This window comes from Colossoma macropomum, unplaced genomic scaffold (assembly GCF_904425465.1).
Source record: "Colossoma macropomum unplaced genomic scaffold, Colossoma_macropomum, whole genome shotgun sequence".
In the NCBI taxonomy this organism is placed as follows: Eukaryota; Metazoa; Chordata; class Actinopteri; order Characiformes; family Serrasalmidae; genus Colossoma; species Colossoma macropomum.
This window is the reverse complement of record NW_023494791.1, coordinates 37,192,804-37,208,614: the sequence shown is the minus strand read 5'-3', so window position 1 is coordinate 37,208,614 and position 15,811 is coordinate 37,192,804. Positions and strand designations below refer to the sequence as shown.

Sequence of the window (15,811 nt, the reverse complement as noted above, 5' to 3'; positions counted from 1 at the left end):
TGACACAGTGTTGTGACGTCTGTGTTGTTCTCAAGAACCTTGAACAGCCATTCATGCATGTAAGAGGATTTCAGTACAACTCTTATTTCTCTGAATTACCAGAACAGACCAAATCTATAAAGCCACTCAGGCTGCCCGAGCAGCCTGTGCTTGCTTTTATCAGAAAACAGTTCTCAAACCTCACCTGCTTTATCTTTATTGTTTTCATAAGGAAAGAAAAAGAAATGGATTCATGTGACGACATTTATGTGCATTTGTCTTTTTGTATTTCCTTGATAATGGTATAAAATGCTATGTAATTCAGGGGAGTGGTGCCATAAATGTCATGATTTAGTGTTTTTATTAGTGATAACGATAATGTTATTTACTGAAAATCAGTCAAAACAGGAAGGCCTAGGCGGAACAAAAGCAATATGTTTTTAACAGCATTTTTATTGTTTATGGGTCGAAGTTCTCAACATCTTTTTTAGCCCCATAGTGTTTCCTTTCCTGATGAGTTTACTCAGAACATCACAGTGGGTGGAGGAAGTTTATCGTGGTAACTATAAAAGTTGCCAAGTAAGTTGTTAGAGAAAGCTTTGCAGCTTACTGCTATAGAAAGAGAAAAGAAGCAGCAAGTCGCCATGAGTGGAGGCGTATGTGTGAATGGGCCATGCTGTGCTCTCACTCTGAATAAAGATGTTCACGGAGTTCAGGTGAGCCATGAGGGGAATATTAGGAAATACCACTGATAGGGCTACTGCAGATTCAGGGATCAGAGGTGTGTTGCTTGTGAAAGTATAATTTGTCAAGTAGTATTGACACTTTAAATAGAGGTTACTTAGGTTACTTATTACAATATAGTGAAATTAGCTATCTATAGCAATATATTTTAACAGTTTTAAACACAAAACTCCCCAAAATGCTTCTTTGCTGAGTGTTATTGGCCAGCTGTGGTAGGGAATAGGGAGTATGGAATGGAGTAGGGAATAATAAGTCAGTGTTGACTGTACTGTGTTTGCTTGTGGTTTTTCTAGTATTTGAAGTCATAACTGTTACTGTGAATTCCTAGATAAGGACGACATGCTGAAAAATGCTATTTGGTAAAGGCCAGAGCTGTCTGGGTGGTTTTATTAGCACTCATTCAGACAGACTGACAGACATTTGGCTTTGTTCTATTCATTCCTTGTTTTTGAAGAAGGACCATGTGGAGCTGTCATTTACATATTCATGTGTGTTAACATATCTTACATGTGCTCACAGACTAGCTACATTTTAATTAGTCTGTAAAAAGTGGAAAGAATGACCTTGTGTGTTATAACAGTAGGTATAATATTGCATAACTAAACAGAGCTTTTTAGATCCATACAGTATACTTTAAATTCAACTGACCTGCATTTATAATGACCGGCTTCCAAGCTTGTATATTCATTGTAATGGTCAATTTGCTGGTGTATTTTGGGCTCAATTCAGTAAAATAATGATTTTTGCATGGTGATTGCATCATTAACACATTAACACATCAATGTCCACTGTCTATTCCATTACAGTGAAGTAAGTAGTCCCAGAGCAGTCATTATCAATAGAATACCTTTAATAGCTGTGTACTGTTAAAGGCCTTACTTTCAGCCTACACATTTTGACAGGCCTTGTCCACTCTCATCTGACTTTGTGATAGCATTATTAATTTTGAGTTTTCTCCTTGTTTAATGCCACATTTCAGAAAAATTCTCCTCTTTGTCGAATGGCGTGAGGGTTGGAAGCCTAATGCTTTGCAATTGGCTGCTGCACTACAAATCAATGACCCAAATTAGGGCTGGTGAGTGGTAGTTAGACAGTGGAGCAGCTGCAGTGTTTGGGAGGAAACTAGCATCAATTGCTCTTCATTATCAATGACTAATCCAAAAGAAAGCTGTGCAGTTTTTTGGTAGCTGTAGTACTGAAGAAACCTTAGTACATCAGTTTGGAAATCTAGCATTAGAATTTTAGGGCATGCTCCATTCATGTAAACTCTTCGAGAGGCGATGAGGAGAGCTGAGTTTGACTTTGCTCTTATCCGTGTGAGATTTTTTACCTTTTCTACTGTCTCTGGCTCTGGCCAGTTACAGCCTGTGTCCGTGAGCAGGGTAAGAGAAACGTGAGCTAAGCCCTTTTTTATCAGCTGCTTCCTCTTTCTTCTTCTGCCTTGTGGCACTTCCTTCCTGCTGAGGAATCCTGGAGTGTGGGGCCTGCAGTAATATAAGCAAAGGGCCTGTCATCTGATAGCCTGCAGTGGCAGTGCCCAGACTGCTCATGTTTATTTGGCCTTCTTCTAATGCATGTTTATGTGTGCCTCTCTCTCTTTCTCTCTCTCTCTCTCTCTCTCTCTCTCAGGTGAAGAAGACGAAGGTTAAGGAAATGCTCAGGTCAGTTCCGCAGCCCTCTCCATCCTCTGGGCTTCCTCTCTCCAGACATATACCCCAGCCTCCAGACTGCAGCTCCAGCCCAGGGGCACCGCCACAACTCCACAGTCAGGACAGGAGAATCAGTCCTCAGCCCGAGAGCATGGACCTGACCCCTCTTGACCCTGTCCCTGCCAGAGGCATGGACACTTTAAGCAGGTGAGTTCCATGCAAACATGCCACTCTTTGCAGACATGTGGTTTGCTTACTTAATCCTGTCTACACATACTCTGACTTTCGCAATTTTGTCTCGATAGTGCGTTGTTTTCTGACTGCGTTGAAACCTCCCATAGTTTAAGCTATTTTTATTAAAGAAGCAAAATAATACCAGAGTCATATCAGCACAAACATAACTACTTAAAAAAATAGCAGCATTGGACAGATGTTTATATTTGACCAATATTTCCTAGGCTGAAATGTCTGTCCATTACGCACAAAAATGAATGCTATATTTCTCTGTAATGCTAAACCAGGTGAATCTACACACAGTTTCTACATTTTGTAAATGTTCATGTATTGGCTTTGGTTTTAGCTTTGAGCTACTAGTTGCTTCTAGTATTGAAGGAGTGTAGCATATTTTGAACTTCTTCTTTTGGTAGGCCTCACTAATATACAACTTGTTATATTCAATTCAATTGTACATATCTTGTATATGTTACATTGTTGAAAACAATCATAGGAAGACATTGTAAATGTTATAGATTTAATGGGTTAATCACTAGTGTTCTCTGTGACACATGCCAGAGTAGAAATCCTACACTGAAATACAGCCACCTGGAATGTTATTGTATGTAACCACAGTCTCTTTGTAGATTGAATTAGTTTTTGTTACCATTATTATCCTTAATTGTACTCTTATCAGTGCAGTTCACAGAAACTACAAAAACATCTCTTATTACCATGAAGAGAGGCCAAAGTTTTCCATTAGTCCAGTTCACAGAAGAGCTATAAAAGCAGCAAAGGGAAGCTCAGTACGAATGCAGGTGTTCCTATTACTTAAGGTGGAAGAATGCACAGGCTGGAAATTATTATTGATGATTCAGAATCAGGTATCCCTTCACACATTCTGTTCTTTGTAGTTATTTAGAGAAATGGCAGAACTGTTCAGCATAACAGTTTAGCATGAAGAGGCACCTGTATGGAACTGGGTTAGTATGACCCTATTTTCCCCATCATCTCAGATAGTGCTGACAAGTATGTTGAACATCTAGCTGCCATTTAAGTTTTAAGAGGTATCGTAGCATGGCTAGCGGCATGCCACAGACACCCAAATTCCAGGCACACTTATTATAAGCAACTGAAAGCTGATCGGCTGTGGAGATCAGGTGTCTCCTGGAATAGCAGTGCTGAAGCCGTGGGGCTTGTTGTCGGGGTGAGGTTTGTTCTGCCTCTGTAAAAGTGGAAGCATTAGCGTTAGCCACTTAGCCACTTTCTCATTTGCACTATACTGAAAAAAGTGATGCATTGTGTTTACTTAATTCAAATATGTACATAATTTCTGCATTAATCAAATCTGTTACATGAACACTATCACTGCCAAAAATAAATAAACTGAAAAACATAAATTGTGTTAATATATTGTATTCATGTGCAAATGCTGTACACATTTGAATCACATGAATCCAATGTTTGTGTAAGACAAATTAAATGATTCCAGTCTATGTTTTGAGCTGATTTTCAAACTTTTACATTTTTTTTTCCAGTGATAATATTAAATACATCATAGAGCTCATTGTCATAGGGGTTCATCATAATTTATTGCAACTACTATCTCTTTACACCACAACAGTGAGATTAAATTATAATACCAGCCACTTGCTCTTCTGGCCATGTCGGTCAGTGCAGTAGCCTGTGTTGATTCGTAACCCGACACCAACCTGCTCCATTGACGGCTCCGGCAATCCAATATGAATTGTTGGCAATTGTGGTGCAGGAAATTATTTACTGCAGTTAAGTAAATTGAGCAGGTATGCTGAGCAAATAAATTAAGTAGACAGGCTGCAGATGTAAAGCAGGTAGCCAGTTAGCATTAAACTTAACAACAACCTCAGATTATACCGACATGATCAGCACTACAGCTTTAACTTATTTAATGCTACAGAACCAATCCAGACCTCGATTCTTCATTTTCATATATGCTTATCTTTCTATTAGTTCCTTGGCAGTTAAAGATTAATAATAGATTAGCCCTTTATATCCCATTACATCCTAAGGCTTATTATTCAGTAAATACATGGACTACAAGTTATAGAAGTATGTAAATACATTCAAATACAAAAAATGAACCAACAGAGATACTGGTCTGGTTTTAATTTCCATCAACAGTTGAAGAACTGTATCTATGTATACTGACTCTGATCACACACTTGGAAATGTGTGGCATGATCTAATTAAATGATCATACAGCAGTTTATTTCTTTGAGTGCACCTGGTGGAATATTCAGAGTAACACTTTATTTAGACGATCAACTGTAGATGCTTGGCAAATGCTTAACTTGTTATTAAACTACGTTAAACTAAATTTCTATTAACATCGCCTTGATTTCTTACAGTTGTAATTTTCCTGGGTGCAGGTTTGAACCATACGTCTGTACAAACGTCCATTACATTTGGATGTATAAGTATGATATAGAGTATATGAACAAAAGGTTTAATCTAGGAGCTTTGAAATGGCTTGTTCTTATCAGACCAAAGCACAAGACGTGACAAATGTAGCCTACTTACGTGTTATAGACTTGCAGCCTTTAACAAGTAATAACAAGCAACGCCCTGTGGTCTCACTATTTCACTGACATATATTCTGAAAAACTGTAGGACATAAACATACAGGCTGTGCAATTTTGACAAGTTACATTAACTTTATATTAGATTCAGACCCATGTTGTTGTTATTATCATTATTCTGTGCAAGGGTGCTTTTCTAACTGCTATATAAGAGCAACACATTTCAGCACATTTTGGGCACCACTATGAATCTTTCCCAGAATTTCCACGTCAGAGGCTGAGTGCTGAGTGTCCAATAAGAACTAAAAACACTTGAGAAGTGAGGGACGCCCCTGTCTAGTCCAGTACAGGCTGAATCACACAGACTTGCAAAACTGAGGTAGATTAAGTTGCACAGAGTCGTGCCGTTTGACCTTTAGATCGGGTTCACCGTAAGAGCCTGGGCTTCCCCTCTGCTGGTAAACCTGTCGTCTGACCACCACTCTTCTCTGATTATGTGCTAAAAGTATGTCAACATAAGTGATATAATGGTTACTATTTACTAAAACAAACTTGCCCTGCTGAAAAAAACTGGAATAAAATAATGAATTTTAATTCAAGTATGTTGGAATTCTATGCAGGGATTTTCAATCTTGAATATAGTGTAATCATCGAATCATGCCAACATTGTTGCCCCGTATGTTGTCTCAATTTGGTCACTGGTGCTGTGTCTGTATGTCATGCAAGTTCACAAAGCAACCAGACACCCATCAAATCACTCTGGATTCCCTGAAATAGACCCTAGCCTCTCATGTGTTTCAGCTGAAGTAGATGGCTTGGCAGCTTGCTCTTACTTTCTGTAGATACGTGTGGATGTCATGTCAGCAGCAGGTCAGCTCTCTACTGGTCCAAACCGGGTCTGGACAAACACACCAAATACCTTAGCAAGCTGTTCACTCTGCCTACTAAATAGGTACCCACACATTCATGGATAATGTTCTGCACGTCTGTGTGTCTCACCATGTTGATGAATGTAGATTAGGCTATAGTGCTCCTCTGTAAATTCAACTATAACACACAGACAGAAATGCTGCATTGAGTTTGCTTGATTTAATTCTGTACATAATTTTCACATTATTACAATATATTACATCAACATCATTGGTAAAAGTAAGTGAACTGAAAGAGAAATGTGTTGATGTAATATTTTTTTTTTTATTAGTGTGTCATTTATTTGCACATCTGATGTGCTTCACTTTTTACAGTACATGATTATCTGTTGGCTCAGTGCTTCTGAAGTTCCTAATCCAGCCACTGTACAGCCACCTACTGTACTAGAGAGCCATGATGTCATTGCAGTTGTAAGGAGGAGTGATCTGTAGTACAGTATATGATATGATCTGTACACCTGTTACTTTACATTTGGCACTTACACTGCACTCATAAGCAGTGATAGGTGATAGCTCTGATATTCAATATGAAACTATTCTTGAAATTTGAAAAAAATGAATTAACCATTGTAAAATCTAGGCTTATTATTTGGTTACTAATCTTAAGGAAAATTTTACCAATTAAAAAAAAATGGTTCACTGTAGGGAAATCTTCCAACAACTCGATTTCTTTTAAAGTGGTGCTGATAGGAACCAAGTGTTGCAATGTCTACCGTGCAAACAGCCATTTTGTTTACTAAGCAAAATAACAACTGAACCCAGTTGTGTTTTCTGAGCTGTTATAATGATAATGATAAAACAATAATAAATTCAAAAAGCTAAGTTTTGGGTATTATTTTGCTTTATATTTTCTCTAAAGACATCTCTGCACTGTAATATACTATAATGTGCTGATAGAAACAAAAGTTAACTATAGATATAGCTTAAACATGTGCTTAATTGAAATAAGATTTTTAGTATTTTCTTTACCAGTTTTGCCATGGCATGTTGTCATAATAGATACATGCTCACAGCAAGGGGAAAGATAAACAGTGCATGACTCTAATAGAGCCCTGGGTTGCCTTAGTTAATGGAAAGAGATGATGTAACCATGCTGCTACCGAGAAATTCACTGAAAGAGGCCAGGCTGAAGAACCTGGCAGTGTGCTGCTACTATCAACCCTGCACATGCATCTCCAATGTATCCCCTTTCCGTGGGAACATGAAGTGGAGCTAACAGTGTGTGCCTCTACATCAGCTTTTTCCAGACCCACTACCAGCACTTGTTGGACAGCACTGTTTAGTTTGGTGGCTGATCATCAAATGCTGAGTCAAGTGTGTTAGAGCAGGGAAAACCCTGAACTAAGCAATGCCGGAATACCCTCAGGATAGGGGTTTGGAAATACTCAACTAGAGGCGTGAGTAGGATTTGTTCTTCATTTGTGACAGATGCATGAGCTGGTCATCAGACATGTGCATGAAACTGAGGGCCATCATCCTTATATGAGCTTTTGGACATCCCATTCCAAAATCAGGGGCATTGATATGGAGTATGCCCCCTTTTCAGCTATAACAGCCTCCACTCTGCTAGTGCCCATTAAAAGAGCATTTGTGAGATCCGGCCTTGATGTTGGAGGAGAAGTCCTGAATCATAATTGATGTTACAAAATATCCTAAAGATGTTCAGTGGGGTTGAGGTCAGGGCACTGTGCAGGCCACTGGAGTTACTTTACACCAAACACGTCAAAACATGTTCTTATAGACCTCACTTTGTGCATAGGTCAGGACTCTGTGCAGGCCACTGGAGTTGCTCCACACCAAACTCATAAAATCATGTCTTTGTGGACCCTGCTTTGTGCACTGGGGCACAGTCATGGTGGAACAGGAAAGAGCCTTCCCCAAATGCTTGCCACAAAGTTGGAAGCATAAAAATGCCAAAAATGTCTTCGTATGTTGGCACTGTGCATTCTGGTAGTGTTCTCCTGGCATCTAATGTTCCATCAGATTGTGAAGCATGACACCACACCACTCCAGCATGACACTACACCACTACAGCTGATGCTTGACATTGCACATAGTGATCTTAGGCTTGTGTGAAGCTGCTTTTGGATACATAGTGTATATGAGAAGATATGTACTTTGATGGGTCACAGTGTGACTGTAGCTAATTGCACAAATTGTGCAAAAGACTGCCCATTAACTGCTCTTAACTTGTTAGGTTCAGGGTTTAAGGTTATAGAATGCCTATTTCTGTTATTTAATCTACTCTTCTTTGTTAATAGTGTGATGTCTCAATGTTGTTGCATTTATTAGATATGTAAAGAACATTGTTTAACAAAGCTGAAAGTTTGTAGATTTTTATTTTGACCAAGAATACACAGTTAGTAATATGCCACACGTAAGCCACCTTTTATCATTAAACCAATCAGTAATAAGCTCTTACCACTCTACATTGAAGTCCATGTGTTCACGCTAATATAGTGATAGAAAACAGGGAAGTACCCAGAAAGCTCCACATCCACATGCAGGTCTGTCTTACTATGACCAGTGTGGACATGTACATGCTCCAGCTACTCTTCTGGCAGAGTTTATCAAGTTAAAGGGAATAAAGAATACTTAATGTATCGCTGGTGAGACTTTTGTTTTGACAGGGTTTTTTCTAAGCTAAGGACAAACAGAACATGAGTAGTCAGTGGTGAAATTATAACATTGTTAGTAAATGACGTTCTTTTCCATCAAATCTTTCTACATGGGTGTAATTCTATTTGAGAAGGAGTAACATATGTTTTGAGAGCATACTTTGCACTACAGCTTCTCACATATGTACATCTGGTCCTCAGAGCTGAACAAATATTGCTCTGTTGGTAAATATTCTTTAGGCAGGTATTCGAGACCTGTGCTTTTGTCTGGCTGCTCATACAGCTGCCATTGTTAAAGGACATCTCCTCTGAGATACCACCATTCTTTTGAGATACCACCATTAATTAATGTCTGGTTGTAAAAGACGGAGCAAATACCATGCAAAACTGACCTCTGCTAGTTATTAAAACTTTATTACATTGTTAGAATGTGCAATCACGTACTTTCTGTGTCTTTACTCATTCTTTTGTCTAATTCATTCTTTTATCTAATGCATGAGGGTGTGGAAGACATTTTATGTTCTTCTTTGTATATGCAGCATAACCTGCCTGTTTAGGCTTGTACGCCTGTGTTGTACATAACATGTTGGCTGAGCATTTCCTATTTGCGGCAATATATAGGTGCAAAATGTTTTAAAAAATCTGATCCCCCACTGATATCATGTCAAAAGGAACATCAGTTGTTAGGATATAAACAAAGTCCCTCAGGGAGGTTTGATGTGAAACTTATGGTGCATTCCACATCAAACAGAATGACTGAATGACCTCTCAAAGAACACAAATTTGGAAATTGGTCAAAATTCCCCTTTAGGAACCCAGTACTTCTAGTTTTTTAGTGCTTTGCATAGTGAATAGATCATGGTGATTAAAGGAATAGTTCAGTTTTTAAAGAAATGAATGTTATTAAAATTAAACAAAGGTGAACAGTGACCAATTATAATTATGCAAATAGCATCATACTAAATGATGGCTACCTAGATTCCATTCCCTGTCAGCCACATTAGCATGTTTGTTGAAGCTATTGTTTTTTCTTCTTGACACAGGACATTGAGTACGAACACATTGTATCTGTTTGTTGCTCTCATGTCTGACGTTGTTGAACTGTGCTTTGGGTATTAAAACATTTGCACGCACACATCCTGGACGCATACACACAGGGAGCAGGATATGGTTCCTACTGCTGTCACTTGTAGAGAGAAACCCACACTGATGTGTTGCTTGGTTTGACATCCCTCATTGCCAGGGCATGCAGACTTTAAAGTTGCCTGCTTGAGCATGAAACCAGGAAGCTTAGCTGAGCTTATCAGCCAGAAATATTAGTGAAACGCGACAAAGTCTTTTAGTGGAAATGTGTCAGGAAAATGTTGCCTAATTACTGTTATCATATAACCCAGTCAACTGTGGGATTATTATTCAACTATTAATGTTAAGACTTAGCATCCAGCAGCTACTAGATTATTTAGTAACTACAATGTAATTAATAAGTTATGTAATTATGAGAGTGACGAACTGAAGAACTGGCTCACATACAGAGTCTTAGGCAGGGTTAGACAGATTTTTGCCCTAGCCACTTGGGCAACCGTGTCAATGAAATTTTTTTCAAAACTTAAGAATTTGTGGCTGGAATTGTAGAAACATGTTTACTGTATTTATTAGATTGGATCATTTGATCTGATTCACATTTACACACATTTTTCTTCATTCAGGTTTCAGTAAAGCCATGTTTTAGTTCTAGACAGGAGTCTTCACTCAGTATCATGTTAGCTATCATGGTGGTAATGTTAACATTACAGTTGGCAAATTCTGACAAAATCTGATTTGAACCAGTTAGTTCTTGTCCAGTGAAACAAGCTCTGGATGCTGAAAACTAAATAGTGGATGTTTGTCGATATTTGTGAATGAGTGAAAATGTAACTTCCTTTAGGGTTTAAGGGGTTAAAAACACTATACGCTCTAACATGGAGGTTAAAAGGGAAGAAGAAATACTTGTGCCCTAATTTAGTGTCAACTTTAACAGTTATGTTTGAATAAAATACATAATTTGTTTAAACACTGCTAATGTTAAGGAGAAATGGATGTTAGCAGTACCAGTTAGCACCCCTTCATTCCTTTCATTGTATGATGTGAGTGCATTTTAGAGTGGGCAATATTACAAAAATACAGTGTTACAATACTTTGTCTATACACAAAATGCATCGTGATTATGAAATAATTGTTCTGAAGTATTTTTAATAACAATTAAAAAGTTTATGTTTATGTTTCACAAATTGCTCTGCACTAAATCCAATTAAACAGATGATGAAACATGCAGATGGCATGACGCTATCCACAAAATGCTTAGCTCAGGGGTGCGCAATCCTGTTCCTGGAGATCTGCCACCCTGGAAGAGTTCAGATCTAACGCTCTTGGCTCTAGTAGTCAGATGCACCTGGAAGCCTTAATTACCTGGATCAAGTGTGTGAGATTAGGGTTGGTACTAATCTCTGCAGGGTAGTAGATCTCCAGGACCAGGATTGGGCACCCCTGGCTTAGATGTATTTATCACAATAATCACAATATCACAATAAAATATCATCACATCTCCCAGCCCTACTGGGTTTATCTTTTTACTGTATTGGTGACTGAACATCTATACATTTGGAGTTGTACTTTGTCCAGATAGTAATTATCATTAGATTGAAGTAACATCACGGATAAAACATTACGGAAGCTCCATCTAGTTGACTCGTCACTTTTTTGTAATTTCTAAATGAGCAAAGCTTTGTTGAAGGTTACCATTGTTCCCTCACTAAGGTAGTAGGTAAGCAGGATTTTCGTTTTGTAATTCACAGCGGTACACACATTAGTTTAATACCCTCACCAGACTGTAACACCACCCAGTGGAAAACTATTGGCCTCAGAATGCCGAAATATTGTGCAATTTCCTGTACGCTTTAGTTAATGCCAAGGAGATTTCAGAATGGGACGTACACACGTTGTTGTAGATAGAAAAAAAAATGGTGTGTTATGCTATTTTGTGGGTGGGAACACCAGTCCTACACACACACACACACACACACACACACACACATACACACACACACACACATATGTGCTAGTGCATTCATAAATTTCTTCAGCACAGGCAGTCATGTGGTGAGCTTTTTGAAGTTGCTTGAACCTTGGCCCCCTTTTTCATTCTTGTGTGAGCCAGACCTAAATCCTTACTGGTAGGCAGTTGAAGTACAGTGTATTCAGATTATTTTCTTCCACCACCCCTGCACACAGCTTTTTTTGATGGCCTACGTGAAGGCGCGGCACGTATTTTTGAATGTTGTGTGCCAAGTGACTAGGCCATAACAATGCAGTTCCACATTTATATTGTTTAACACAAACGAAATTCTGAGGTGTCCTGTCACAGCAGTCCTATAGCAATGTGATGTTAAGTGTCTTGCTGCAGGGTGCTTAGCAGTCCTTAGTGTCAAGTCAAGAATCTCAGAATATGTACCTTATTAGTTCGGGGTGGGGGAAAAACTCGATTCTTAGATGCATCGCGATGCGGACGTGAACGATTCTGAATCGATTCATAAATAAACTACAATGTAAAAATATAAAAATATAACGTAATGTTGACGGAACGTAAAAGGCAGAACTTGTGGGTAAGCGGGGAAGTGCAGCGCCCGGACACTCTCTGACGGCACATAACAAAAACACAAGTGGATGAGTGAGAAATCCGACCGGCTCCCTCTGTATTTAAAGCCAGGTCAGGTCAGGAGTCACAACCCAAATGTTAAGAAGAGCCATTTTGTCCTTTCAACAAAAATCTAACCACCTTGGGAGCCACAACATTTAATGTCCTAGTAAAGGCTATACAATATAAACGAAAACGCAGTTTACTTTGCTCTGCTTTAAGCTTTAATAGCCGTTTTGCTCCCATCTCCGATAGGAAACTTTTCCTCAAAAGTAGATCAGTTTCTTGTAAAATGTCTCTCAACGTTTGATTGTTTTTCGAGGCTGAAGTTGCGTCTAATTCTCCAGCTTCTCGTTCAAATTTTCCCGTTCCACCTTAAATTCTGCCTGAGGCACCGAATGTAACTGCTGCAGCATTTAAGCTGGAACGGAAAAATTCAAAAGAGAAGCTGACTTCATCTTAACAACTTTTTAGTGTTTGACAGTCTCTCGTTGCAGATTTAACGTACCAGGAAACCAACTACGTTGCTTATAAATGCGAATAAGTCCATTCATCTCCAAATGTTCGTCTTAAATCTCTGTCTGTCTTTTCGTAGCTACTACTAGAGCTAGAGACTTCATTGCTATGTGACCTGCAGTCGGCAGGCCAGTTCTCAGCCGTTGAGAACCAGGGCTTTCACGCTATGCACACTTTGGAGCCGAGATTCAGCGTCCAGTCTCGAAGATATTTTACTGACTTTACTTTTAATGAGAGCCTTCTAGTTCACTTGCCACATCACTTTCATTTGATTTATTAATAAAAGATATTGGAAGTAAATGCATTATGGATCATTACAAATACTTTGCTTTAAAACTACCAAGTCCTCACACAGTAGGAAAATAGAAATCCTGTATAGAAAAAAAAAGATGCATCGAGATGCATCGATAATCGTTTTATAATCGCATCACAGCCCTCTGAATTGTAATCGAATCGAATCGTGAGGTGCCTAAAGATTCCCACCCCTATTATTAGTACTAATAGGTTGATTTAACCCCTCAAACTACAGATTTATTAAACATGATATAAACAAAACACCATATTGTCATTATATTGCTTGTGAATATATGTGCAGTCACTACATTCATCGAAAGGGCTTCTGAAATAAAATCCTGTGTATGAATAGAAGTAATGTTCCCTATTATATCCTGTTACAATCACTGTGTTTTTGTTTCTCGTTCTCCACAAGGTTATAGGTATGATTTACCATGTTGCATGATGACCTATATTGTTGACAGATTACCTGCAAGGGTTAAATGATAATTTGCAGTGTTAAATGATGATCTACAGTGCTGAATGATGACGCATAGAGTTGAATAATGACCTGGAGTGTTTAACGATCATTTGCAGTGTTGATTGATGGCCTGTAGTATTGAATGATGACCTTTAGTACTGAATGGCTGGAGTGTTGAATGATGATCTACAGTGTTGAATGATGATCTGTAGTGTTTAGTCATGAACTACAGTGTTGAATGATGATCTGTAGTGTTTAGTCATGAACTACAGTGTCAAATGATGGCCTGTAGTCTTGAATGACGACCTGTAGTGTTGAATGATGTCCTACATTGTTGAACGATGACCTGTGGTGTTGAATGATGTCCTACATTGTTGAACGATGACCTGTGGTGTTGAATGATGACGTGTAGTGTTGAATGATGACCTGTGATGTTAAATGATGATCTGCATTGTTGAGTAATGAGCTGTAGTGTTGAATGATGATCTATGTTGTTTAATTATAACCTACAGTGTTAAAAGAAGCACTGTGATGTTAATTAATAATCTACATTGTTGAATGATGATCTATTGTGTTGAATGTTGACCAGTATAATTGAAGCATGACTTATAGTGTTGAATGTTGACTTACAATGTTGAGTTATGGTGATGTATTAACACCTACATGGATGAATTAACACATATAGTGTTCAGGTCTAGCTGGACACATATGAATACCATAAGAGTTAATTGAATACTGAGCCTCTTGCTGTGTGTTAAGCAGCGTAGATGCCTTTTGTCATAGCATAATTTATCATGTGTTTTTGGCAGAGCTCCACAGCGTGCTACATGGCTCTCTCTGGCTATAGTAATTACTGGAGACAGACTGCACAAAGGCATTGAACTGGGGCACTAGGCACCCATTGTTCCCCAGACAAAAGCCACTCAGAAATACTCCCATGTGCTTCAGAACAATGTTTTGAATCGTCTAGCAAATGCTTGGTCTGTTTATGTCGTGCTGTTGCATGATCCTAACCCATGTTTTTGTTTTTTTGTCGTGTTGCAGCTCCCAAGAGGATGAGAGGCCAATATCTCCTTTCTATGTGAGGTAGGCTGCCACTTTATCTCTCAGCATTTCTCTTTCAGATTTTTTCCCTTTTTTTCTCTCACTCTCTAACTTGCTTCATCCCTCCCCCTTTCTCTCTCTCTCGCTCTCTCTCTGTCACCCTTGGTCTCTCGCTTATTCTTTATCATGCTTCCTATCTTTTTCTCTTTCCACCAGTCCTCTTGCTTTCCCTTCCTGTTTTTATTCCCCCGCTAACAAAAACCTCATGCATTTAAGGGGACGAAAAAGAGCAGATCTTTTCACGCTGTCTCAGGCAAGCAAGGGATGTACACGGCACATGCAACAGTTGTCTCTGCTGTTATAATTTGGCCAAGCGCACGTGGCATCATCAGAGTGCAACGTGTTACTGAGCCTGTTATTGTCCTTATTAAGCTCCGTAACAAATGATCAACATCAGAGGAAGATGGGAAATGGTAAATATTAAAGCAAATTAGACAGCTTCCCTTCAATTCAAAGCTGTTCATCTTATTCTTCATTACCAGTTAATTATTACAAAAAATATTTAAAAAATATAAAAGCTGGGTTGATTTAGTCTTTTTTTAAATGAGGACAGAGCTAAACTTTTGATGAATGTTTGACAAGTGGTGCATGGTGAAACATCACATCAGCCTAGAAGAGCATTAGCACATTCCAAAATCAAACAGTCACTGCAGGAATTTCATAATTTCCCTCTCACGGTGACTCATTGGCTTGCATCAGCTCTGTTTCTTTCCAGAATTTTGGTAGGTGACCTTTCACACGTTTCACTATTTACAACCTGTTTTAACCTAACACAGAACACGTGGGACACACTCATGCCGTTTATCACCCCTGCCCTACGTTGAGTATGCTGTAAACCACAGAAATACAATCCAGCGTTCCTCTTCAGCTGGCAGCACATCTTAGCATGGACTTTGAACATGTTGAGGATCTTCTTCTCTGCTCTTCAGCTGTAACCACAGCCACTAAACAACACAATCAAAAACATGCAGGTCTCAGATCAGTGTGAAAAGGCGAGTGCTGATGAAATGTGTCTCAGGCACTGAGAACATGGACGCTGTGTGTTCAGCTTTTAGTGAAATGCTAGAGCTGGGGCTC

General features: G+C 38.9%; 1 protein-coding gene across 8 annotated transcripts in view; it reads left to right on the top strand.

Moving 5' to 3' along the window:
- fam13a (family with sequence similarity 13 member A) overlaps positions 1-15,811 on the top strand; it is a 78,006-nt gene that overhangs the window by 28,919 nt on the left and 33,276 nt on the right. For all 8 annotated transcript variants that reach the window (XM_036574976.1, XM_036574980.1, XM_036574978.1 and 5 more), the window contains 2 exons: positions 2,353-2,579; positions 14,675-14,716. In XM_036574976.1, the coding sequence (XP_036430869.1) occupies positions 2,353-2,579; positions 14,675-14,716 (269 nt within the window). The remainder of the gene's footprint in view (positions 1-2,352; positions 2,580-14,674; positions 14,717-15,811) is intronic.